Here is a 26,236-nt window from a genome sequence, read left to right as displayed (position 1 = left end):
TAACCAGACCTTTATGTATATACAGAGGGTGGGGGGTGGGTGGGAATGGGTGATGGGCTGATGGGAGTGGTAAACCTGTTGATGGCTGTTAACGACTGCTGATGACTGCAATTGGTCCTGCAGGGGAAAAGCAAGGGCTGAGGCGCTAAAGAAAGCTTGATCATGCATAATGAGATAAGAATCTGGTGTCTTTATTCATCCCAGGTGGCTCCATGGTTTTAAGCTTGGTAATGAGTTCCAATTCAGCAACTTCTCTTTCCAGTCTGTTCCTGAATTTTTTCTGTAATAAAACAGCTGCTTTGAGATCTTGTATAGAATGTCTTTTTACCATGTGTGTTGCCTGTAAAGAGGCAGTTATAGAAATGGAGCCCGGTTACAGGTTGTTGTTTTGCACATCCACTTATGCCAAAAACATAAATTACTTCAGTCATCACTCTCTCCAGCAAAGACCCACCGCTTGCCTTGGGCAGTTAATCTCTTGCAGAATCTCTTGCAGAGGTCACAGCTGCCCTCAAAGGCTGCAGCCGTGAACTGAGCCAAATGTGCTGGGCTGTGGCCATCTTTTAGGTATCCGCCTGGAGAGAACTGCTGTTCCTTCTTGAAACTGATATGTGTAGTCTGGCTTTCAACTACAAGGCTTGGCCTCCGAGTCATTTCCTTGACTTTGCTGGCATTCCTTCAAGACCCTGTGGTGGGCGCCCTGTCCAAACCACCTGAGTTTGGGCTTCTCTTCATTCACAGTCAGCAGTTTGGCCCTTAATTCACTGCAGACTGTGCTGCTTCTGGGCTGGTTCGGTCTTCTATACACCTTGTCTGTATGCAGTTTACTTACAAGGTGGAAACCCCCTCTCTCAAAGAACGGCTGGCACTGGTTAGCTCGGCTATTTACCTGTCACAAACATTCTGGAATTCAGGAGTGCCACTGACAGATCATTTGTGACCCCTGATAAGGACAGGACAAGCAGAAGGAAAAGAGGAATAGAAGCAGGGGCTTCCAAAAAGGAAAAGGCAATTATAGACTATCTGCTATCACCTGGATATATATTTTTAAACCACTGAGCTTAGGGCTTGCTGATCAGAAGGTCGGTGGTTCGAATCCCTGCAACGGGGTGAGCTCCCGTTGCTCGGTCCCAGCTCCTGCCCACCTAGCAGTTCAAAAGCATGCAGGGCCCTCTTCAGCATATCTGGCGCCCTGGTGCGACGGATCCCTCTGACGGCCCCCCCCGCCCCGTTTCCCAGCACGGCTGCCGCCTGGAGGGCCGGCGCGCGGTGCCACCCAGCCTGGCCGTAGGGCCAGCCCTGGGCCAGGGGGCGCTGCCCCGCCCGTTGCGACGCCCCTGCGCGCGGCGGAGGCAGCCCCAGGGTCGCACGCCTCCGGAGAGCAGCCTGAAGCCTCTGAACAGCTCAGAGGCGCCCCTGGGGCCGCCTCCGCCGCACCTCTCCATGGGCGCAGCGGTGCCCCTGGTGGCCTGGCGCCCCGCGCCACCGGACCCGAGCCTAGAGACGACCCTGAAAGCATGTCAAGTGCAAGTAGATAAATAGGTACCGCTACAGCGGGAAGGTAAACGGTGTTTCCATGTGCTGCTCTGGTTCGCCAGAAGCGGCTTAGTCATGCTGACCACATGACCCGGAAGCTGTACACTGGCTCTCTTGGCCAGTAAAGCGAGATGAGCGCCACAACCCCAGTGTTGTCTGCAACTGGACCTAACGGTCAGGGGTCCCTTTACCTTTTAATGGATGAGCCTGGGGTAAAGAATCACACTTTTGAGTGACTCTTCAGATGGACTGTTTCTAAGGATTGCTGTGCAAGAGCAATGCATTTCAACCTCGATGGTTTTGTCCCCATTTGGGGACAAAATAGACTGAACACTCACTTTCTATTAGAATTGCAAGGAGATTCCTCCTGTTTTCCATTCTCAGTGTCCTGCTAATTGAGGATGATGTGGAGTTCTCATCTGGAGCTCCCTTCCAGCTCTACAATGCTATGATTCTGTATGAGGATGACACCTTCAGCACCTTGGAAGGAAAGAGATTTTAATAGGGTTTACTCTTTTTCTTTGACAATATGAGTACAGGCATGCTATAGTACAGGCATGCTATCATAGTGTTTTAAACTCATAAAAATGAAAGATGGGGTTGCTTGTTCATAGTTGATGGTACATATTCATTTTATACATCCAGTGTACAGAGTTGTTCATATTCTGCAAAAAACAAACAAACACAAATCTGTGTTTCTTAGCACCGAATCCTCTAATGTAGCCCAATGTCTACAGTTCTGACAGTCATGCTTTTTCGGTGCTTCTACACTTTCCAAGACAGAGAAAAAAATCTAGTAGTCCTCATAATATACTACAAAATAGATCTCTTCAGGGCTGGCTACCTGATATGAGGATAACTTGAGCGTATAGTATTTTATATTACAGTAGCTAAGATTTGTTAATTTTGGAGGTTGCAATGCTAGACACATTTGTGAAAGTGCAAGTGTATTAATTTCAGGGACACTTACTCCTGAGTGAACATGCTTAGGATCACAGCTGCACATGTGGTTTTTTGAATGAGAGAAAGAAAGAGATAATGTGTAAATGGCCTGCTACGGTAATAGCTTGAAAACCAGCAGGAGGCTGGTAAAAGCTTCTTAGAGGGATTTCTGTTAATTGACATTTGCTGTGAATTAGTAGTACTGAATAACAGTTCATTTGGAATTTATGTTCATTTATTGGTTCACAAGTGTTGAGTAGTAAAAGCCCATGGGTGGGTCATCTATCTGTAAGCAGTGGGAATTAGTAGTTACACAGAACCACTTTTCTGGATTCTCTGCTCTAAAATAAGCAGACTTAATATTGCTCTGCTTTCAGCAGCTGGCCATTGCAAAGCAGAGGGGGAACTAATGGTTTGCAGGGCTGCCTTTATGCTGTTGAATACAGCGGATTACATTATTAAGCAGAGCCAGCCTCATTTAAGATGTAGCACCATTCCCCACCAGGGTAATAGAATGAATCATCATATGTTCACCCAAAGTGCCTACAGAGATTCCCCCCGTGTTTGGAGAAGGAGAAACAGAACATGCATTTCTCGATAAACGCTCATTGGTTTTTATGTTGTCGCTCTCTGACCCAGCAAACACATAACCCCAAGCCAAGGCTTCGCACAAAAAGAGCAAACTTGTGGGTTCCTAGAGAGAAAATCCTGGCTGTTCTTCCTCCTTTCTGGCTACTGCCATGCTGCTATGCAGTGGTGTGTCGGTTGCTGGCACCCAGGGTGGGGCAAGTGTTGTGCGCCCCCCCCCATGAACTGAGCAGCTGGGGTGGAGGCGCATGCTGGGGGGCATTTCCCCCTCGGGGCGCTTTCCCACCTTCCTCTTCCTCCCTCCTCAGTAGGCAGTGATGGTACCCTCCTCTTCAGCCAGGCCGAGTAAATGGGTGGCGGTGGTGAGCCACAGGGGCGGGGGGCATGCTAGTAGGCACCCACTGCCCTTGCACACCCCGCTGTTGCCTGCCTGCCATGGCCCCCCTACTGTTGGCAGAGCCAGTGCCAGGAGCGCCACTGCTCTGCCTGCAGCATGTGGGAATGTTAGGGATGTGGATTAGGATATATTATTAGATAGATCCTATCCAAGCTTGTGTTAGCAAGCTTTCAATATCAGCAGAGTGACATTCCCCTTTTGCGCGCAGCAAAGCGTGTGCGTTCAGGTTTGCTAAAACCTGTACAATATTATACCTCCTGGCAAAGTCCCCTTTTGTCCCTCTTAAAAGAAATACACAACACAGTGTTTATAAAATAAGATAGAGTTTACTTACAGTTTCATCCTGAGTTAACAGCATAATCTCAGAAAGGCAGGCTTGCGTAGAAAAGTTACAAGGATATACATCTGGAGTAAAGTGAGGCTCCATTTGGTCTCTCTCTTGGCTGCAGGCCAAGAGGGAGGACCATTCTAACTGGAGATTCTCTGGAGATGTGTTCCCATCGAAGGAGAAAAGGCTAAGGGAGAGAATGGCTGCTGGCTAGGGACTTTTGTCCCAGCTAATCCATCTCATCTGCATATCTGGAGGAACAGGAACTTAGTCAGGTGTCCCTGCAGGTGAGTTCCTGATAGTGGACACTCTAGGAACTGTTGTGACTTGTCTGCCCCAGTGTTCCATCCCACACAGCAATCCCAGCTTGGCCTCCTCCGCAGCCGCCGCCTCCCTGACCCAGACCTCAGCCACTGCTCCCATGCTGGGTAAGAGATTCCTGCACTGCATAGATGATCCTTGTAGTCCCTTCCAATGCTACAATTCTGTGATTCCATTCTGTAGCCACCTTGAGACCCTATTGAAAATCAAAACAAATATTGAAAATATGTAACTAAAAATGAAAAGGTGGGCAAGTGTTTTTAGCTTTGTATTGCAGATGAGATGGCTGAGAAGGAGTAGTGACACACACACAATGTAAAGGATCATTCCTAGCCACCATGAAAAAGCAGTGGCACAGACACTCTCCTGGGGCAGCGTGTCCCAAACACCTTTTCCAAGGAAGGACCCCCCCCTTCACACAGCAAGGCAGAGAGGAGGGGGAGACAAATAGTCTGTCCAAACTTCTGCTGCATTAGCAGCAGTAAAACTCTTGAGGAGAGAAGAGGAAGAGCAGTGGATCCGGTCACCTCAGGTAGTATCCTGTCTTTTGCCAACTGTGATGTAAGGGTAAGAAATTAGACACAGCTTCTCAGAGCATCGTAGCACAAAGCTGGAGTGAGAGCAGTTGTGAGGAAGGGAGCAGGATCCACTCTGAGCTCATGCCTTCCTGCATTTTTGTCTTTTTTCATGTTACATTGCAACAGGAAGGTATCAGGTGACAAGAATCTTGGTTACACAAAAAATTCCTTTTCCATTTTTCTGTGTCTTTTCTAATTGTCTATTTCCAGGTCTTGCATGAAACAGGCATTTAAAGTGAGATCTTTAAATATTCCTAAGGTTGGCAAATTTTTTTTACTGGCCCCTGCACCTGTGTAGATACTGGCAGGTGAAAATGTTTATCACCAGCGCTTTACCTATTGACTTCCATAGTTTAAGCTGCTGTTAAGCACAGATCAATTCAGGTTCTTTTTTTTCTGATTAACTGGCAACTTAAATGCCCTTGTGGCATTTCCCTCTCATATGATGCTCTCCTGGTCTTTTATTAAACAGGACTGATATTTATTCCTCTCTGCCCTAGTGTTTCTGTTTGCAGTAACAATGTTTGGGCTTAGGTGGATAAAACTACAAATTAACTGGTCACATTTATACCCCCCCCCCTAGCCTATGGACTAGTACAGAGTAGCTTGCTGCAATCTCGTTTCGTTTCATATTAACCTGCCCCTAAGCATAGGCTGCTGGCTGGCAGTGTTGACACCAGAAACGGCTGCTTGCGTCATTCTGCTCCTAGGAGATGCTATTCAGAGTCTTTGCCGTATCCTCAGAACAAATGGTTTTCGCATTTGCTAGGTTCGCTTCAGGCACTAATTGAGGCCTGTTTGGTGATATGGTGCCACAGACAAAAATCCAGGCTCTTCTCCTTTACCATAGTAACGTAGCCTCGATTAGCGATTTGTTTCCTTTCAGCCAGGTTCCTTTCAGCCAGGTTGATACCCTGCAACAGGTATTCCTTCCCTTAGAAACATGGCTTTTATGTTCTAGGGGAAACCCTGAAGTTCCTCAGAAGCTTAGGGGTTAAATGAGAAAACTAATAATGGTAGGAAAGCTTCTCAGAAAGACAGATTATTCAGCATGCTTGCACTCCCTGTCATGCCTTATGGAGATACAGGGGTTTGGGGTTCCTTCCTGGGCAAATTCTCAGTTTATACAGGACAATGGTGACACCTTGAGCCCCACATGAACTGAATTTGCTAGAGTCCCAGGGTAAGAACCTGGGGGTTCCACAGCAGATGATGTGACTCGTGTTTTCTGAAGACTGCATGTTTGAAAAGCACTCCTAAAGTGTACCATCTTCTGCTCTAATCCTCCTTGCACCTTTTTAAATTTTGCCTTAACATCTGGCCTGAAGCAATTTTCTAATGAACGAAAAAGCTTACAGGCTACTTTGTGATATTTCATTGGTCCTAAAAAGAAAACAAAAGAAAAAGCTACCACTTTTCCTGCATCAACTTTTAATGGGGGATCAGAGTTTGTAAGGAGTTCTCTGCAAACTACAGTATCACTACAACTTGTTTGATTGCCACCCCGCTTTTCAACAAGAATAATCTAAGCAGCTTATAACATTTAATAATAATAATAATAACCCGAATAGATTCACCAAAACAAATGAAACCAGCCACATGGAAGCGGTAGATAGTCCTGTAACCTGGTAAGGTAAGGTGGTAAAGTGAGAACAATTAAGCTCAGAATAGGGGCAGCCTCTCCTGCTAACCTAGCAGTTCGAAAGCACAAAGTGCAAGTAGATAAATAGGTACTGCTCTGGCAGGAAGGTAAATGGCGTTTCTGTGCGCTGCGCTGGTTCGCCAGAAGCGGCTTAGTCATGCTGGCCACATGACCTGGAAGCTGTATGCCGGCTCCCTCGGCCAGTAAAGTGAGACGAGCGCCACAACCCCAGAGTTGTCCACAACTGGATCTAATGGTCAGGGGTCCCTTTACCTTTTGGGGGGCAGCCTCAGATGCCTTCTTTGTCTGCCTCCGTGACTTTCCTGCTCCTTCTGACAGGGTGCTTGTGATTTGAGAAGGAAGTGGGCTTCTCCCTGCCTTTCTTTAATTTGAACACCTAGGCCATGACATACAATGCAGTATAAGGATGGCAATATAATACCATCCATATGCAAAATCAAAGCCACACTTAAGAGTGCTTGCCTTACATGTAAAACTAGACACACAAGCCGGTTGGGACATCCGACTAGGACTGGGAAGTGCCAACTTCAGGTACCCACTCAGCTATGAAACTCAGTCACTCTTTGTCAGACAAACCTTGTTCAGAAGACTGTTGCAAGAATATAATGGGAGTAGGCACACTAAATGCCAGTGGTGGCCCTCCAGGTGTTGCTGAATTACAGCTCCCATCAGCCCCAACCAGCATGGCCAGTGGACATAGAGGAAGATGAAGAGAGTTGTAGTTCAACCATCTTGAGGGTTACAGGTCACAGGTTCCCCTCCCCCAAGCTGTCTTGAGCTCCTTGGAGGAAATGGGGGAGGGAAACAAGTCTTGAAAACAAGGGTTTTATGCTCTAAATGTAAGGCTTCTAAAATGGGATTTATCCTGGTGATTTAGTAATTTTTTTTAAAAAAACATTAATTTAAAAGGAATGACTTCATCTGAAATATTTACCATTAACCATTGTTTGTATGTTTGTTTTAAAAAACCAGAGTAATATTAGGGGGAGGGGGAAGAGAATCACACCCCATGTCAAGGCTTGCTATGACACTGTAAAGTGTCTGGAACCATTGTTGTTGGAATTAAGTGAACTAAGAGCTTGTCATTTTTCCAAAACCCACATGGAAACTCACGTCCTGTCTTCCTGTTTCAGTTGGCCTCTCATATTGTTTCTTTGGCAAGTGCAATTATAATTAACTTTGCAAACCAGGCCATAAAACAGGCAATATAATTTATGTGTATCTATCTGTCTGTCCATCCATCCATCCATCCATCCATCCATCCATCTATCTGAAGTGTGACATCATGTCTTATGAGAACTGTTTTCAAAGAAGTAATCAGATGTAGCCTAATTCTAAGGGATACAAGGAAAGCAAAGGCTACCCAATGGCCTCTTCGGTGCTCTTTTGTCTAGGAGAGGATTCTATGAAACAGCAACTTTCGACCACACCTGCTTGGGAATGAGTATGTGACTGTAGGGCTTTTGCAACAGCCCAGAAAACCAGAGGCCACTGGAAAGCCCAACATGAGTTCTCGGTGGGACTTGCTACTTAGAAGAAGCAATACTTGCTAGTAGACAGCGCGTCCCATTGAAGGCAGTGGGGTTTGCTCGCGAGTAAACAAGCTGGGAGCGCAGCGAGAGTCGCAGCCCAATCCTGCCTGCGCTTCCTCGGAAACGGATCCCGCGGAATTCCGCCAGGCGGATTCCCCACCCAGTGACGCCGCCCGCTGCTTGGCGCCCCATTGAGTTCAGCTCCCTCCCCCGCAAGTTGGCTTCCGACTTGGCTCGCCGGCCGGCCGGGCGCGGAGCTGACCTCGCCCCGCGGGGAGGAGCTGCTCGTGCCTCGGCAGCCCTGAGCAAGGCGGGCGGCGCGGCTGCGCCCCCTCCGCCGCTTCTTAAGCGCGCCGGCGGGGTCGACCTGCGAGCAGGCGCCAGAGAGCCTGCCTGCTCTTCGCCGCCGCCGCCCTCCTCTTTCCCCCTGGATCCGGAGCACAGCGAGGCGGAGGAGCGGGGAAGAAGCGCAGCCTTCGCCCAGCGAGGATGTGGGGCGCTCCCTGATCCGCCGCCCCAGGAAAAAGCAGCCCCCAGGAAGACGGCAAGCGAGGAAGGAGGGCGCCCAGCTCGGCGCCTGGCGCTTCCCAGGGCGATGGCGCTCTCGGCTCCAGCCGCCTCCGCCGGCGCCGATTCCCCGTGGGGACCTGCTCGCCTCGCAGGTGAGTGAGGCGCCCCTTGGCGACCCGTTCTCCCTCTTCTTTTTCCTCCCCGTCCCCGAGGTCCCGAGGCACCTGGAAGCTGCTCTCCGGAGCTCGCTTCCGAGGGAAAGGAGCCGATCGAGTCGCTTCTCCAAAGGGGTCTCCGGCGCTCTCCGGAGCCTAGGCGACCGCGCTTCCCAGCCAGGCGGCCAACTTCGGGCGCTGCCGTCCCACCCTCTGGCGCGGGTCCTTTCCGCGGCTCCTACGTCCCTTGCGCGGAAGCGGTGGGCGCAGAGGGTGCCGCGCGGTGACTGAGCGAGCTCCTCCGGGCGCCGTGGGCTGCCGTGGGCTCCGATGCCCGGTCGAGAGCGCAGCTCTCCCCAGGCGGCTTTTCTCCACGCTCCCGGCCTCCTCCTCCTTCGAAGCTATCGATCGTGGGCATACCTTTTACTTCTCGGCGCACTTGGGCGGGTTTACTCGGAAGTAAAGTCTGGCTTGAGACCCGCATGGACTCGCTCCGGGGCAAGCGCGCAGAGCGGTGCCGTCTCCTCCGAGGAAGCCGATCGACCTCGATGGGACTCGCTTCCAAGGAAGGATCAGGCTGGAAACAAGTAAGTTACTCCTGTAACGCCAGCATCGCGAGGGGTGTCTTCCAAGCGTCACCTGTTCAGGTGCGCGGTCCTCCAATGCAAACCTTCCCCAAACGGGCGCCCACGGCGCGATTCTCGCTTTGCTTGGCTCTTCACCACGCTCCAGTTCCCGGTGAGTTTGCTGCTCTGGTTGGCAAACGGAAGCAACTGAATCCAACTTAACTCCGCGCAAGAATGGCTTGCCTCTTTCTGGCCTCTGGTTCTGGATCGCTCGCCGTCTTTTTTTTAAGCAACAACAACAACACACCAAGCGCGCGCGCCCTGGGCGCAGGGAGATCCTCTCCGCAGGTCCCGTGCGTTCCTATGCGTGCGCCAACCCTCGCTGGGGAGACGGCGCTTCGGGTTCACGAGGGCTGGAAGCGAGCGACCCCGCTTCGACCCCGAAGCAGGTTGCACCCGAGAGGAGCGCGGGACCCCCCTCGAGACCAGGCCGCCCCCCCCCCGCAAAAAAAAAAAAAGATCGGGGAGGTTGCGATGCTGTTCGACGCGAGGGCGAAGTTTCCCTGGCCAGAAGGCGGCCCAATTGGTTTTGCGTGGCGGGGTGTGGGGCACAAGTCGGAGGACGGAGAGGGCGAACAGCTGGACTAGCGGGCGAAAAGGGGATTGCGAGGGAGGCAGCCTCTTTGGAAACTGGGCTGGCCCCTAAGGCAGGGCCTGCCTGCCCATTGTTGTTGTTTAGTCATGTCCGACTCTTCGTGACCCCATGGACCAGAGCATGCCAGGCACTCCTGTCTTCCACTGCCTCCTGCAGTTTGGTCAAACTCATGTTCGTAGCTTCCAGAACACTGTCCAACCATGTCGTCCCCTTCTCCTTGTGCCCTCAATCTTTCCCAACATCAGGGTCTTTTCCAGGGAGTCTTTCTCTTCTCATGAGGTGGCCGAAGTATTGGAGCCTCGGCTTCACGATCTGTCCTTCCAGTGAGCACTCAGGGCTAGTTTCCTTAAGAATGGATAATTAAGAATGCCCATTAGGTAAGGTGAAACAACTGCTTCAGGAGGCAGGACCCACGGGGCAGCGGATCACGACATAGATCTTCAGTCTCCCCTTCTTCCCTGGCGGGGAGGGTGGTGCCGTTTTGGGTTCCACCTAAGGTACCAAAATGTCTTGGGACAGCCCTGCCCTTAGCCAGAAGTTTTGTTTGGGGCAGGCAGTTTGTGGGGTAGGGTACAACAACCTCAACCCAGTCACAAGCAGCAGTCATCCTCACCCTGTGGCCTCCCAGATGGCTTGTCCTACAACTCCCATCAGCCCCAAACAGCTGGGGCCACAGGGGGAGGAAAGCTGGGCATTGGGTGTCAAAGTTATTTGAATTGTGTGAGACGACCATGCATCTTGAATGCGCTTCAAATTAAAGATTGGAAATAAATGTTCCCATTGCAACTGAGGAAGGGAGGAGGATTTGGGTTCATGGTTGCAAATGGCAACGTTTGTCTTTGTGCCTTTGTGCTCATTGGGGCACAGTGTGCACAGTGGGAGATTGGTTCACCTCTTAGCTGGGCAGTTGGATAACACCCTGCCTGCTTGCCCTTCCTTTGAAGTAAGAAGGCTAGGAAGGATCCTGGGAGCCTGGGCACTGTGTCCTTCTGCCAGGGTAATATCAGGTAGATTGGGCTTTGCCAGCCTGGTACCCTGTAGGTGTTTTGGACCTCACAAATGTGGTAGCTGAGGCTGGGAGAAGCTGTAGTCCAAATTATGCCAGGGTTGGTGAAGGCTGGAGGAAATGATGTTTTTACAGTGAGGTGGTCCTGTGATGTTTTGGAAGCCAGGTCAACCTTTTGGTTTTCCTGATCACTAGTTGACATCAATATCACTCTCCATTATGTATACAGTACGCACTGGCTCCTCTCCATTTATAAAATAATACAACACTTCTGAGAGAGATGGCTGGGGTGTTTTGTTTGATTTTTTAAATCCCAATCAAACAATTTCACCTTGTTTTGTTGAGTAGAAACATCCTGGAACATTTTATTTTAATCATTTCATGTGTTTGTTTTCTCTAAGAGAGCACCTCTGGCTTTGGGGGGAAGTGGTGGTGGAGATGAGGAAGAGAGACAGTAAATAAGAGATGGGAAAGGGAGCTCAAAAAGTAGATGAATCATAGAATAGAATCATAGAATCGTAGAGTTGGAAGAGACCACAAGGGCTATCCAGTCCAACCCCCTGCCAAGCAGGAAATACCATCAAAGCATTCTTGACATATGCCTGTCAAGCCTCTGCTTAAAGACCTCCAAAGAAGGAGACTCCACCACACTCCTTGGTAGCAAATTCCACTGCCGAACAGCTCTTACTGTCAGGAAGTTCTTCCTAATGTTTAGGTGGAATCTTCTTTCTTGAAGTTTGAATCCATTGCTCCGTGTCCGCTTCTCTGGAGCAGCAGATGAGATGGGGGAGATCCACATTCAGCACCCTGGCATCATAAATCCCTTAAAGTTTCCCTTCCATGGCTAATAGGTTTTTTTGTGGGGGAGGGGGCCTTGGATGGGGCCCCCGACTTGGATCAGGGCAGTGTTGTATAGGGGAGGGTGTACCCCTTTCCTATTCACTGAAGCTCTGACACAAATGGTCCTGACCCCCCCAGGACTCCTTCCCCCCAAGGAAAAAGATTATTCTAAGGTGCCACATCACATCTAATTGGATTCACAGCTGTATGGGGAGGTGAGTCATATACGAGAACAGGAAGATGGGTAACCTTCACTCTCAGTGGAGGTTAGGCTGAAATATCATGGTTACCCAGACTGCCTTCCAAAATACAATGATCATGAAGTAAGCCACATTCAACATAGTGAGACTTGAGTCAGATTGAACATGCATTGGATTGTACTTCTGTTCATGCTTCCGACTCGGCGGGTTTTTGAAGATTCCAAGTCCAGGATTCTCTCTACCTGATGGTTGCCATGCTGTGGTCCTCTAGCCAACTTTCTTAACTGGGATATTGCTACCAGATACGGTACCAGTTTCTCCTTCCCTCCTGGAGGACTCTGTGGAATATACCTCACTTTTAACCTTGCAGACTGCTGTGCATTCAAAACTGAGACAGCAAATTTGCTGGCTCATTGTTGGATGTAAAATTTCTTCGTGGCTTCACCTGATAGCCAGTTTCAATAAGACTTGGATTTGAAAATGCTTTGATTTCAGTGTTTATGGTACCAGATCTGTCTTTGTTGTCGCTTCTGATTAGATTTGGTAGAGGCTTTTGCTTGTGAGTTGTGAGGGCTCACTACTTGATTAGAGTAGTGATATGGAGAGTTCAACCCTTGTCTCCATGCCTTGACCGCAATCTACTTTCAAGCTGCTGTTAACTCTGCTGCATAAAACAGCGTGTTTTCTACTGTGAGGCTAATAGTAACTTCAATGGGATGATTGAAAAGTATGGCAGAAGAATTGAACATCTGATATAAGAGAGGTTTTTCTCCACCTATTTCTTCCTCCAGGGCATTGCTTCCAGATCTGTCTATTGAGCATTTATTCTGATGTGTTTGCAGCAAGGTTATATAGTGTTGTATCAAACAATTGCTATATCACACTTTACAGAGGATTTCCATTTGCTTTCCTTACTGCAAAAAACTCCTGTCCCTTTTTAGAAGTAGGTTTGTTGTGCACAAGAGTGAACAAATCTACTTTAATTACACAACCTCAGTATGATTGCATCCCACTTGCAAACTGGCAACAATCTGGAAGTGGCCTAAGTTTAAAACAGGGAAGAAAATGTCAAGGAGAACAGAGTATGTATGTTCTGGTGCTAAAACAAATTTTGGCAGCGTTGCCTCAATCAGAAATAGATAAGGAGTGTCTCTTTTCTTCTGTTAGAAAGAACCACTGAGTAGAAAACAAGGCGCTGGAGAAGATTTGTTCTGTATTTCTGGACGTCGGTTTTCCAGCTGTCCTAGGAATCTTCTGGTGTCAGTTTACCTGCCTCATTCTTGGGTGTGGGGAGAGCATGCAGCTGAAGAAACTAAAAAACAAGGAAGTGAGCCAGGTATGTTGCTGTATTATTATTGTTATTGTTATTATTGTTATTATTATTATAGGGGAAAGGTTAGCATGCCTGTTTGCAATGTTTAAAACATTTTTTGACTGCTCCTTGTACATTCGTGTTATGAGTCAATGTTTGCCGATTTTAATCACTGGTTTCTTGGAGAGCTCATTTGTGGAAACTTGTTTCCATGACGATGTGACCCCTAAGATTGTTCTGGTTATCATTCTGGCTAGGCTCAGTATTCATAGTTGCACAGAAGAATGGATGACCGTTATTATCCTGCTTAAAAGCAAATGTCCCTTCCTGTCTCTTGACACACCTCCTGTGTATCTTTTTTCCTTCCACCTGTGTAGAGAGAAGAAAGGTTAGGGTGAACTTGCCGGCATTTCAATCCGTGTGGGTGAAATGAAAATGTGTTCAGCTGTTTAGTGATCTTGCACAAAGTTGAGAAGAGAGATTAAAAAAACTTTTTGGCTGTTTGCCATTTGCTCTGGTGTGCACCTTAGAGTAGGGATGGTGAAAGTGAAGGGCTGGACTAGGACACCTATGAATTTGCACCTGAGTCTACCTGGAGGGCACTGTGGGGCACTATTTGGGCTAGGCAGGGTGGGGAATGGTCTTCTCCAGCACTAGCAGAAGGGAGAGGGGAACTTCAAAAAATTGGGCAGAACATCACTTGTAGATGGTGGCAATGCATAGCTGCCAAGTCTCCCGTTTTCCCCGGGAAACCCCCGTTTTTAAAGCCGTTTCCTGCTGTCATCCAGAATGGCGAAATATCCCGTAATTCCCCCGGATATCTTCCGGTGCCGCTCTGCCCATGTCTTGGCACCGGAAATCGGGCAGCGCCGCACCGGAAGTTGCGTCTACGCATGTCTGGACATGCGTAGAAGCGACTTCCAGTACCGGCGCTGCTGATCCTGTATTTTTCTAACCGAGACTTGGCAGCTACGGTTAACTGAATTGGGGAGTCCTGAGTGCTATTAAAGAACTTAAATGGACACATTTGATTTTTGCCTGACTTTGCAGTTGAATGACAGAGTGGATGTGTGGAACAGGGTGGATTTGCAACTGAGGAAAAGAACGCATTTGCTTGTATCTCTCAATTCCTTGTGGGGATTCAGACAAGCATATTCTCTCAGTGTCCATTCTGACATGGAAGGCCTTGTTTCTGCCCCACCCTGCTTCCCCATTTTACCCTTGCACCAAATTAGGTTGCGAGAAGGCCACTGACCCATTGAACTTTGTGGCTGAGTAGGGATTTTGACCCATGGTCTTCCAGGTCCTAGTCTGACATTCTTACCACTACACCACACAGGCTCAAGAATAGCCTTGCTGGATCAGCCAAGATTAATCTTTCTAGCAGAGGTCAGCCACCTGCCTCTGGAAGGCCACCAGCAGCTCATGAAGAGGGATGGCCATTGCCTGCAGTTGGCATTTAGGCGTAAAATGAAACAGGGTGGGGTTCTGTTTAGTTATCATGACTTCCAGATTATCTTCAATGATCTTGCCTTCGGTGTTCTGTATAACACCTAGGGCAGGCATCCCCAAACTGCGGCCCTCCAGATGTTTTGGCCTACAACTCCCATGATCCCTAGCTAACAGGACCAGTGGTCGGGAAAGATGGGAATTGTAGTCCAAAACATCTGGAGGGCCGAAGTTTGGGGATGCCTGACCTAGGGTATCACTGACAGCTAAATGTATAATGAGGTAGAAATTAGGGTTGCCTTTTCCTTTCCTGATGTTGCTGCTGTGGCTTTTTAATAGAAGCTTGACGCACATGCATTCTGTGGGTGTAAGTTTCCTCTACAAATCTCTCTGCCAGGAAAAGCTTTACACATTTGATTTTGATATCACGCTGATGTTAAAGGCAGAGGAGGAGGTGAAAAATGTAGTAACCCAGTGTACTTAAGTGTCAAAACCATTCATGTCCAGTCCAGTTCTACAAGGGTGTGGCACTAAATCTGCTCCATCCCATTTCCATATGGATCCAGTGTTTACATGGAGGGAGCTGTGTTTTTGCTGTAGAGTTTCCTCTGACAGTTGCAGAACATCGCCAAGTCCCATTGCTTCTGGGGTGACTTGCTCCTCTGCTCTGTTCAAAACACATGGCTTCAAGAAACCATCAAGACTTCCCTGGAGATTTTAAAAAAGGAAATTTAGAAACAAAAGGAAATCCACTTGAATGTGGATTCAGAACTCCTATCCAATCCTGGTCATGATCTGCCCAGATAGGATCAGTTGGGTCTACTGTACATTAAAGTTTGCAGTATTCCTTCCTTACTCTTCCAGTAAACTCGGGTTCATCCAAACATGCAGTGAAGGCAATATGTCAGTTCTTGGGGTGAATTGTGAGGCTTGAATTCTGCAGTGTGGCTTACCAAACCACAGTGGAGAGTTCAGAATGGGACTGAGTGTATGCATAGTGAACTGAGATTGGTGTACTTGACAACTCATTTCTAGCAAATCTCTTTTGGACCCCTTGAGTCTGTGACTATAGTTGAAATAATCGGAGGACTGATGCAAGTTAAACCAAACATCCATATGAGTTCAAAAAAGTTCCTTGCTGCTGAACAGATTTCATAGCTTGCCTGTACACACACCTTTGTTGTTGATGGTGTATTGTGGCTCTGAAGGCCCCACACCCCACCAATTCCACCTATTTCTCTTCTGGTAAATGGCCTGATTCAGATGTAACATTATACCATGGTTTTTGTTTTGTTTATTTAAAAAAAATCTTCATTCATAAATGATTTAGCAGTATATGCAGACCTGGCCCAGCATCTTTGTTGGAAAAATAAACCATGGTTTGTTGTTGTCTTTCTGTAGTTTCATGTGTGAGTTTGGACTATGAAAGTTTCATTGCCTTATTGGTAGAAGGGATTATGGCATGACATAGGTGAGTCTCATGCAAACTCTGCCTTGGCTTGTATTTAAAATCAGTTTTAAAAAGTACTCCCTTCTGCTTTTGGCCATGCGTATTCATAGAACATTCATACATTTGCAAGTGATCTGTGAAGATGCTCTTACGACCACTTTGCATGGATATAAAATGTCTGTGGTTTGTCAAGCAGTCAACCTCTTTCCACTCCAAAACAGTCGAAGTTTATTGTCCTTGAGTGGCTTGAGAGTTGCAGGCTTTAGTGAAGCTTAAAGTACAGTAATGGCACCAAAGAAAATATATCTTTTGGATTTCTAAATGGAGCAAATTTGCTAATGAAATCATTAGACAAGTGAGGTTGTTGTTTGCACGGAATTACTTTTCAGAACATAATTGCATTGTGATATAAAAGCAATTAAAATGTTAATTTACATTACAAAAGGTATTTGGCTTTCAGGTAGGAGCAAAAGAAAAACCTTCCTTCTTGCAAAGCCTGGAAGAAAAATGCTTTAAATCCTGCTGGTGTGGTGTGCCTGTGTGTGTTTAGCGGGGGAGGGGGTTGTTGGTTGGCCATGCCACCTTATTCATTTCTGTTATGTAGTGTCCTCACCTTAAGCCCCAGATGTGCTTTGGTCAGCTGGCTGGAAAGTTTCATTAGGTAATTAAGTAGTGCATGAAGCCTTGGGCATGGCCAGGGGCCAGAGGGATGGGTAATAAATTAACACCTGGAGCCTGTGAACATCTCAGCTGGCTTTTCCTGGGAAAATGTTTGCTAATTGAGGAAAGACTCGATGTGGAATTTAGGCATACACTATTATCTCTTTTTCTAGCTCTTTCTGTGTTTTCGCAGCAGCCTGCAAGAGAGAAGGCACGATGTACACAAATGACAAAAAGCGTTGTCCTCTAAAGTACTCTAGGAATCTGTAGTTCATTAGGACCCAAAGCATTTCTACCAAAGACTCTTCTTCATCAGGAACCCTACGCTTTGAAAAATGTCCACTTGAATAATTTTAGTGATAACAGAAACCCATGTTATGTAACAAATGGTGAACAAATGACACAAACACAGAGCAAAGGCTGCAATCCTAACCCCATTTGCCCAAGAGTGTCATTGAATTCTGCCTCCTAAGTAGACATGTTTAGGATAATAATAATAATTTATTATTTATACCCTGCCCATCTGGCTGGGTTTCCCCAGTCACTCTGGGCGGCTTCCAACAAAATATTAAAATACAATAATCTATTGAACATTTAAAACTTCCCTAAACAGGGCTGCCTTCAGATGTCTTCTAAAAGTACAGGATTGCCCTGTACATTCTAGTTTAGGTTGCAATCATATGCACATTTACCTGGGAGTAAACTCTACTGCAAATAGAAGGACCAACTTCTGGATGTAAATGCTTTGAATTTTCTTGTTAATACTATTTTTTTCTTTGAAGTTTGTTCCATTCTATAGGTTTCTTGTTGTTTAGAATCACAATGATTTGAGGTGTGTTTTTCAGAGTTCTTTTACTGAAATTATTCAGATGCATATATAGAATTTCATTTTTCATAGTGCTCCATTCTTCCCTAAAAGGGTGCTGGGCCAAATAAAACACACATTTCATGTGCACCTGGCTTAGAAGCTGCTTCTTTCATTATTTCATTAATAGCACCCTTGACATATAGACATTTTCAGGTGAATTTTCCCCATTATGTGTCACATCATGAGCTTTTGCTGGTTTTGTATAAGTCCTCTGCAAAGCAATAGGAAGGGGGCTTACTCTGTGCAGCAAGTATTCGGCACTGGCACCTGCAACCCTCTTGAGAAGCAGAGTAGTTCCCGCCCCTCCCCCATCTCTCCCCACTAAATCTTTTTCTTTTCCTTTCTTTTTTTTTGCTGGTGTTGCAAGAGGAAAGACCCATTTGTCCAACTGCACTAGAACTGTCAATACCACAAACATAATGTATTACTTCAAAAATGCCTTGGGGGTGTTTTGTAATTGACCCTCAAAGCTCATTCATACTCTCAAATGAGATCCAAAATGCAATGAATCCGTACAGGATTATGCAAGCTTCTAATAGTGCTGATCTTTGCTAGCGTCTCACATTGGCCCATTTCAAACAAACAGGGAACTTTGGCTTACCTACGTATATGTGAACTTCAGGCTCAAACACCCTGACACTCCCTACATCAGAAAAGGAGATTGAAAGCTTCCACTTAAAAAAAACCCCACCATGGTTCACCATGACATCTGAACTCTGAGCCCCATCGCCTGTTTCAACTAAAGTTAGGGAGAACAAGCCAGCACCAAACCATGGCTTCAGATCCTGGCTTGTTCTCAAACCATAGTTTAAACATGCCAGAAGTCAACAGGATCAGAATTTGGTTTGTGTCAGGGGATTGTTGCGGCTACTCCCGAGTAAAGATGCCCCAGTCCGCTCTGTCTTTAAGAGTTTTATTTACAGCGCAGAGACATCAGAAAATGTGACTGCCTAGTCGCTCCCAGAATCTGGCAATACCGCCTTCCGGTTTCTGGTCCAACATAAGAGCTTGGGAACCCCGAAACGCCTCCCCTTCGCCCTACGTCTGGGCGCACGCCTCAAATTGAGCGCCGGAAGGGGCTGCGTCCCCTCTCCCCTTTGTTGGCTTGGACGTTGCTGTGACTCCGCTGCGTAGCGTAGCCTTCCTTCCTCTACTGGCCGTCTGAGTCGGTGCAAGGGCTCAGCAGCATCTCGGAGCCCTCCCTCTATACCGCTCCAGTCCTCATCTCTCCATCCTGACCCGCTGCTGATGCTATCGCTGGCTCCCTGTAGGGAGTCCCCCTGACAGTTTGAAATCTAATATGATTGCCTCCAGCCTTCTCTGGCCCAGGAAAGAGGGAGAACATGCAAGTGGTATAACATCTGCTTCCTATGCAGAAGGCCCCAAGTTCAGTCCCTGGCATCACAAGGTAGACCCTTGCCAGAAATTCTTGAGATCTGCTGCCAGTTAATGTAGTTAGTGCCAAGCTAGATGGACTAATGGCTTGGTATAAAGCAGCTATCTATCTATCTATCTATCTATCTATCTATCTATCTATCTATCTATCCCTGTAGCGCAAAGGTTGGGTCTGTTGAGAGGGGGAGCCCAACAATCTCTGGAGGGGTACCCAGTTGGGTATCCCTGCCTTACTGCATTTGCTTTCCTTCCACCCCCTTTTGGAGGTGCCCCCCCAAAAAAAATTGTAATAGAGGAGGGGAAGCCAAATGTTCAAATGATGATTGGTGTCATGATCACCTTTATGTTAAAAAAGTAGTTATGCTTGCTGTGCATTTTATTCTATAATTTATTGATTTATTTGTAAAGCACTCGGAAATATTTTATTATTGAAGGGTGGCATATAAAGAAACAATGCTTTCCAAACTTTTTTTTTTTAAAAAAATCATGTTTAAAACAGGTTCAGAACTTTTCAATCAAGGTGGTGGGTGCATGAAATAAACCATAATTTAAAAGGGATGGGGGGGTCCTGGTTATTCATCAAATCCCCTGCCTTATCACAAGCAAAGCCCCCACTCAAACAATTCTTTTTAATCAGCATTCTCCAATTTTGATAAAAGAACTATGCAAAGAGTAAACAAAATATGCTGATTTATAAGAGCTTACACTCATAATAAAAAGGTAAAGGTAAAGGTACCCCTGACCATCAGGTCCAGTCGTGTCTGACTCTGGGGTTGCGGCAGTCATCTCGCTCTATAGGCCGAGGGAGCCAGCGTTTGTCCGCAGACAGCTTCCGGGTCATGTGGCCAGCATGACAAAGCTGCTTCTGGTGAACCAGAGCAGCACACGGAAACAACGTTTACCTTTCCGCCGGAGCGGTCCCTATTTATCTACTTGCACTTTGATGTGCTTTTGAACTGATAGTCCTAATGAATTCACTGGAAAGGGCTCTCAAGTTGGTTTGCAAAGATGGCCAATGCTGCTGGAAGTTCTGGCTCTGCCACTTCCTGGATGTCATAGCTGTGCCAGTGTGGGGTGTGGTTAGAGTTTCGGACTGGGAAGCTCATCTTGCTGCTCAGCTATTTTTTTAAAAAAATATTATTTATTAAATTTCTATTCCAACCTTCACCTGAGGATCACAAGACAGTTTGCAACATAGAAAAGAAAAAATACCCACCATTGTAACACACAAAAACCACCCCCCACCCCGTTTAAATGGCCATAGATTGTTTAATTGCTGCTCCAGAAAAGCAGACACGGAGCAATGGATTCAAACTTCAAGAAAGAAGATTCCACCTAAACATTAGGAAGAACTTCCTGACAGTAAGAGCTGTTCGGCAGTGGAATTTGCTACCAAGGAGTGTGGTGGAGTCTCCTTCTTTGGAGGTCTTTAAGCAGAGGCTTGACAGCCCTATGTCAAGAATGCTTTGATGGTGTTTCCTGCTTGGCAGGGGTTTGGACTGGATGGCCCTTGTGGTCTCTTCCAACTCTATGATTCTATGATTCTAATTAGCCAAAGTCCAGGAAGAAAAGGTGCCAGGTGAGCCTCCCTGGGGGGAGCCTTTCACAAGTGGGGAGCCGGCACAAAAAAGGCCTGTTCTCATGCTGCCACACTCCAGACCTCTCATGGAGGGGGCACATGAAGATCAGATGATGATCGCAGGGGCTGGTTAGGTAGATATGGGGTGAGAGCTATGAAAGTCCTTGAGTGACCTTGGGCCTGTCCGTCTCTCAGCCTAGCCTACCTCACAGGGTTGCTGTGAGGATGAAATGGGGAGGAAGTGAGCCATGTGCTCTTTGGAGAAAAGGTGAGATAGCAATGCCATCAATGAAGTAAACAATCAGACCCTGGAGGAGTTTGGTTTCCTGGTATAGCTCAGGTTCTCCCAGGGCTCCTTCGGATGGCCTTGCTCTTATCAACACAGCAAGATTGTAGGTCATGCCCCAAACTTCTTAGAATTTTGAAGTGTCAGGCATAGCTCTAGTGGCTTTAGCCCAAACGTAGCAGAGTTTTCCTGCACAGTGCAGAAGCTAGTTGAGGTGGAAATGACTAGTCGGCTAGACGCAGAATAACTATTTACAGGATTTATTAAAAGAAAATAAAAGCAGCACAGTTTCTGCATACAAAGCAAAGCAAAATAAATCCTCTCTGTCTCTCTCTCTCTCTCCAACCATACGCAGCACTCCTACTCCTAACACTCAACAAGAAACAACTGTGCTAGCATTCCTAGATAACAGAGTTCAGTGCTGGTCATTAACCAATCAGAGAGTAGTTTCCAGGCCAGGCAGACCTTGGCTTTCTGCTAAGAGTAAATTGACACTGCCTTGAGATAATTGTATGAAGCAAGAATCTGTAAGTTTCCCATGAGAACCAATTAACAGAAACTGAACAAAACTATTATATATCATTAAAAGAGAGGTATAGGAGTCTGTTGAATTGTCATCTGCAGACTTTTTATAAAAAATAAAAACTCAAAATCTCTTTCTCTCTCGTGCACACAGTTATCTCTGTACAAACCTGTTATGAGATGGGGCAGTTGCTATTATTTAGTCTTTCTGCTTTTCTTTCAGCTCTTCTGATGAGTGATAAATAGGGTCGTCTTGACTGAACGTATCAGAGTCTGGCTCCACATTGCTCTCATCTCATCCAAAATAGCCGTGTGCAAGCCAGACTCCATTGAGAATTCTGAAAGCCTTTCCAGAGGCAGTCAGAGTTGTTTATTCCCACTTATCTTCCCTCTCCTTTAACACCTAATTTTCCCTCCCCCTCCCCCTACCAGCCCCTAGAGAAAATTAGCTGCTAAAGGGGATGGAAGATGAGCAGAAATAAACAGCTCTGCTTGTTCTAGGAGAACAGAATTCTTTATTAGTCCAAACCTTGCTTGCCTGTGTGGCAAGGTTCTTAAATCACTTGCTTATTCGTTTTGGGCTGCTTCATAAGTTAGCTCCTTAAAATGTGGTTGTATGCCTAAAATGTGCAAGTGTGCAAACACTTGTTTGGAAATGTGTATGATGTAAGTGGCATTATTGAGACTGCAGCCTTTCTCAATCTTGGGTCTCCAGCTGTTGGACTACAACTCTCATCATCCCTGACCACTGGTCCAGCTAGTTAGGGATCATGGGAGTTTATGACACTGAATTTTTAATAATGCCTCATCTAATATTGCCAGCTGCTCAGTCGTGGTCATCCCCCCCAACAATATCAGGGGACCCAAGGTTGAGAAAGGACAGTTTAGAGCAGGCATCCCCTAACTGCGGCCCTCCAGATGTTTTGGCCTACAACTCCCATGATCCTTAGCTAACAGGACCAGTGGTCAGGGATGATGGGAATTGTAGTCCAAAACATCTGGAGGGCCGAAGTTTGGGGGTGCCTGGTTTAGAGGTTAGACTGGCAACTGCCCTCTGGCTGCACTCCAGTGTAACATGTGAGATGGCTCTTTAAGGCAAATGTAACATCATTACATTTGCCTTAAAGGGACGCGGGTGGCGCTGTGGGTTAAACCACTGTGCCGCTTGGGCTTGCCGATCAGAAGGTCGGCGGTTCGAATCCCCACGACGGGGTGAGCTCTCATTGCTCGGTCCCAGCTCCTGCCAACCTAGCAGTTCAAAGCACATCAAAGTCAAGTAGATAAATAGGAAGGTAAACAGCATTTCCGTGTGCTGCTCTGGTTCACCAGAAGCGGCTTTGTCATGCTGGCCACATGGCCTGGAAGCTGTATGCCGGCTCCCTGGGCCAATAACAAGAGATGAGCGCCGCAACCCCAGAGTTGTTCACGACTGGACCCAATGGTCAGGGGTCCCTTGACCTTTACCTTTAACATCATTACTGCAATGTAGAAATGTTTTCTAGTCATCGTTCTGCCCGGACACTGAGGTCCAGCTCCGAGGGCCTTCTGGCGGTTCCCTCACTACGAGAAGCCAAGTTACAGGGAACCAGGCAGAGGGCCTTTTCGGTAGTGGCTCCCACCCTGTGGAATGCCCTCCCACTAGAGGTCAAAGAGAACAACAATTACCAGACCTTTAGAAGGCATCTCAAGGCAGCCCTGTTTAGGGAAGCTTTTAATGTTTGATGGATCTCTGTATTTTAATGTTTGATGGATTTCTGTATTTTAGAATTTCTGTTTTGTTGGAAGCCGCCCAGAGTGGCTGGGGGAACCCGGCCAGATGGGCGGGGTATAAATAATAAATTATTATTATTATTATTATTTTCAGCAATTAGTTTCTTCATTTCCAATGCTTTCCAAAACATTCAGGAAGGTATTAAATCTGAATTCTCTACTGCCTCTCATCTTTCCCTGCTAACTTCCACTTCTAAAAAACAAAAAAACAACAACAACACCCCCCCCCTTTTGTCTTTCAAATTCCTCTGGCAATTTGCTGAAGCCTTAGGCAAAATCAGGAACAAATTCTAGTGCTGAATTGCAAATTGCATGCAATTGCATGTAATTTCCCACAAACTTTTATTAAAATAAAGAACCACTGTGGGAGGCTACCACTTCACTCTGTAATGTTGTGCAACAAATTTTCTGTGATCTGTACGTAGAAGATTACACACTTCTGATTAAATTTTAAAGATGAAAAGTATTTCCGAATTGGCTTGCTGTGACTCTGTCCAACAAGTTCTATCTTGTGTTGGAAACACTGAGTCAGTGTTGGTTTTTAAATCTGTATGAAAGCCAGAGACAGGTTAGATGCTGCCTAAATTAAATTGCCTGGTTATTAGAAACAAAACAAATGCAATCAAGAAAGCCATCTGTTGTACCTGATTTGCTATAATCCCTTTTTACAGTGTAAATGTTATTGATGTTTTTAATCTACATGTGATATCGCTATTGGCAACAACAACAGGGACACCATACAGCTACAGAATTCTGTGCCCCCTCGCTCCCTTCCCCACAGTGTGTTCAGCATTTGTGTTGGAAATAAAAGCAACTATGGGTGCTCTCTCTCTCTCACACACACACACACACACCCCGTATTAGGATATCCAGTCCAATCCAGCTAAGGCCATACCTGTGTAGAAGCAGAATTCTGCATCCTTGTCCATACCTCAATCAGGCATCAGATGTGCAAACAGGTGCTCTGTATGGTTGTTATCTGAGCTGGATCATCACCCTCAGTGCTTCTCATAGAATCATAGAGTTGGAAAAGACCACAAGGACCATCCAGTCCAACCCCCTGCCAAGCAGGAAACACCATCAAAGCATTCCTGACAGATGGCTGTCAAGCTTCCGCTTAAAGACCTCCAAAGAAGGAGACTCCACCACACTCCTTGGCAGCAAATTCCACTGTCGAACAGCTCTTACTGTCAGGAAGTTCTTCCTAATGGCTCATTTTGCTGCCAATCATATGAATGCATGTCTAGTACAACAAAGGTGCCACTGGACAGGTGGTTTTTGTACTGAAGAAAAACCTACTGAACCTTTCCTGTGAAGCCAGCAGTGAGTAGTCTTTTTTGTAGGGGTGGGGGCTTCTGCCCAAACTCCAAACAACTCTACTGCATTCAAGAATCTGGAGTAAGGTGTTACCAAATACTCTGATGACACTCAACTCTATTTTTTGCTATCATCTAAGCCAGCTGCACATAAAACAGGCTGGGTCCCTTTCAGGGTAGAGGTTCCACTTGTTAGGGATGGGGCTAGTGACTCAGAGGAATCGCATCTGGAGGTCTACTTGCAGCTCAGTGCTTGTGAGTCATATTCTTCTGTCTTCTCTGACTGGCTGGTCACTTGGAGCTATCCAGGGTACTGTTTTGCCAGACTTTGCTTGTCTGGCTCTTTTGACCTTTGCTTTGCTTGATTGACCTCAGTAGGATCTGATCTTTGGAGTCCAGCCTTGGCTTGTTTGACCTTACTCTGCTGAAACCTGATCTCTGCTTGATTGAGTTTGCTACAAGATACTGAAGCAGGATTAGTGGTTTGTGACCCTTTGTCTTTCTGCATTCTGTGGTTGGCCTATGTTGCCATTTTGGTTAGAACCTAGTCCTTATGTTCTGCCTAGGACAGAACAATTCCTTGATCCAGCAATGTCATTTGAGACCCAAATAGTCTCAGTGGCCTGGAGTGCCTTTAGCCAGGTGTGGCTGTTCCTACATTGATGCATGCTCTGGTTAACCTCTCTCAGTTGGATTACTGTAATGTGGTTTTTTTGTGGGGCTGCTCCAGTGGGTGGAAAGTTCAGCTGCTATAATTTTGATGGGTATAGCTTGACTTCATATTATACCTCTTTTGAAAGATCTGTTTTGTCTGCCTTTTTTATTCTGAGCACAGCTTTAGGTGCGGTGCTTGACAATTAAAGCTCTAGATCAGGGGCCATCAAACTTTTTCAGCAGGGGGCCGGTCCACTGTCCCTCACACCTTGTATTTTGAAAATAAAATACAGTGGTACCTCGGTTTATGAACACAATTGGTTCCGGAAGTCTGTTCATAAACTGAAGCGTTCATAAACTGAAGCGAACTTTCCCATTGAAAGTAATGGAAAGTGAATTAATCCGTTCCAGACGGTCCGCGGAGTAAGCGTTCATAAACTGAAGCAAACTTTCCCATTGAAAGTAAGGGAAAGTGGATTAATCCGTTCCAGACGGGTCCGCAGAGTACTTAAACTGAAGCGTTCATAAACTGAAGCATGGGTGTAATTGGTTCCGGAAGTCTGTTCATAAACTGAAGCGTTCATAAACTGAAGCAAACTTTCCCATTGAAAGTAATGGAAAATGAATTAATCCGTTCCAGATGGGTCCGCAGCGTTCATAAACCGAAAATTCATAAACCGAGGTGTTCATAAACCGAGGTTCCACTGTATGAACGAATTCCTATGCCCCACAAATAACCCAGAGATGCATCTTAAATAAAAGGACACATTCTACTCATGTAAAAAGATGCTGATTCCCGGACCGTCCGTGGGCCGGATTTAGGTGGCGATTGGGCCGCATACGGCCCCCAGGCCTTAGTTTGGGGACCCCTGCTCTAGATGGCTTGGGGCCCAAATACCCGAGGGAAGTGTGTCTCCTCATACCAGCCTGCCTTGTGTCTTAAGAGCTTCTGCAGAATCCCTGCTCCAAGCACCCTCTTTTTTTCTTTTTCTTTTAAAAATTTATTTAATAGTTTTATTCAATACAAACATCAACTGCAAAAGTCACATACAACAAAAACCACAATAACAATAACACAATTTGACAATTCAGATTTGAATACACTGATATACCTATGACTACACCTTTTGAACAGTATTTTCCCACCTCTCTCTCCTC

General features: G+C 46.5%; 1 protein-coding gene across 7 annotated transcripts in view; it reads left to right on the top strand.

Moving 5' to 3' along the window:
• Positions 1-7,984: 7,984 nt before the first annotated feature.
• Positions 7,985-26,236, top strand: part of SHISAL1 (shisa like 1) — a 100,299-nt gene continuing 82,047 nt past the window's right edge. For 2 of the 7 annotated variants that reach the window (XM_035137631.3, XM_035137626.3), the window contains exons 1-2: positions 8,169-8,547; positions 12,985-13,153. In XM_035137631.3, the coding sequence (XP_034993522.2) occupies positions 13,115-13,153 (39 nt within the window). In that variant the 5' untranslated portion in view covers positions 8,169-8,547; positions 12,985-13,114. Of the gene's footprint in view, positions 9,138-12,984; positions 13,154-26,236 lie in introns of those variants that run through there. The other 5 variants (XM_035137630.3, XM_035137632.3, XM_088669925.1 and 2 more) reach the window with 5 other exon arrangements.

Source organism: Zootoca vivipara, chromosome 5, assembly GCF_965207765.1.
Source record: "Zootoca vivipara chromosome 5, rZooViv2.hap1.1, whole genome shotgun sequence".
In the NCBI taxonomy this organism is placed as follows: domain Eukaryota; kingdom Metazoa; phylum Chordata; class Lepidosauria; order Squamata; family Lacertidae; genus Zootoca; species Zootoca vivipara.
Note: the sequence above shows the minus strand (reverse complement) of the source record. Positions and strands in the feature narration are given on the sequence as shown.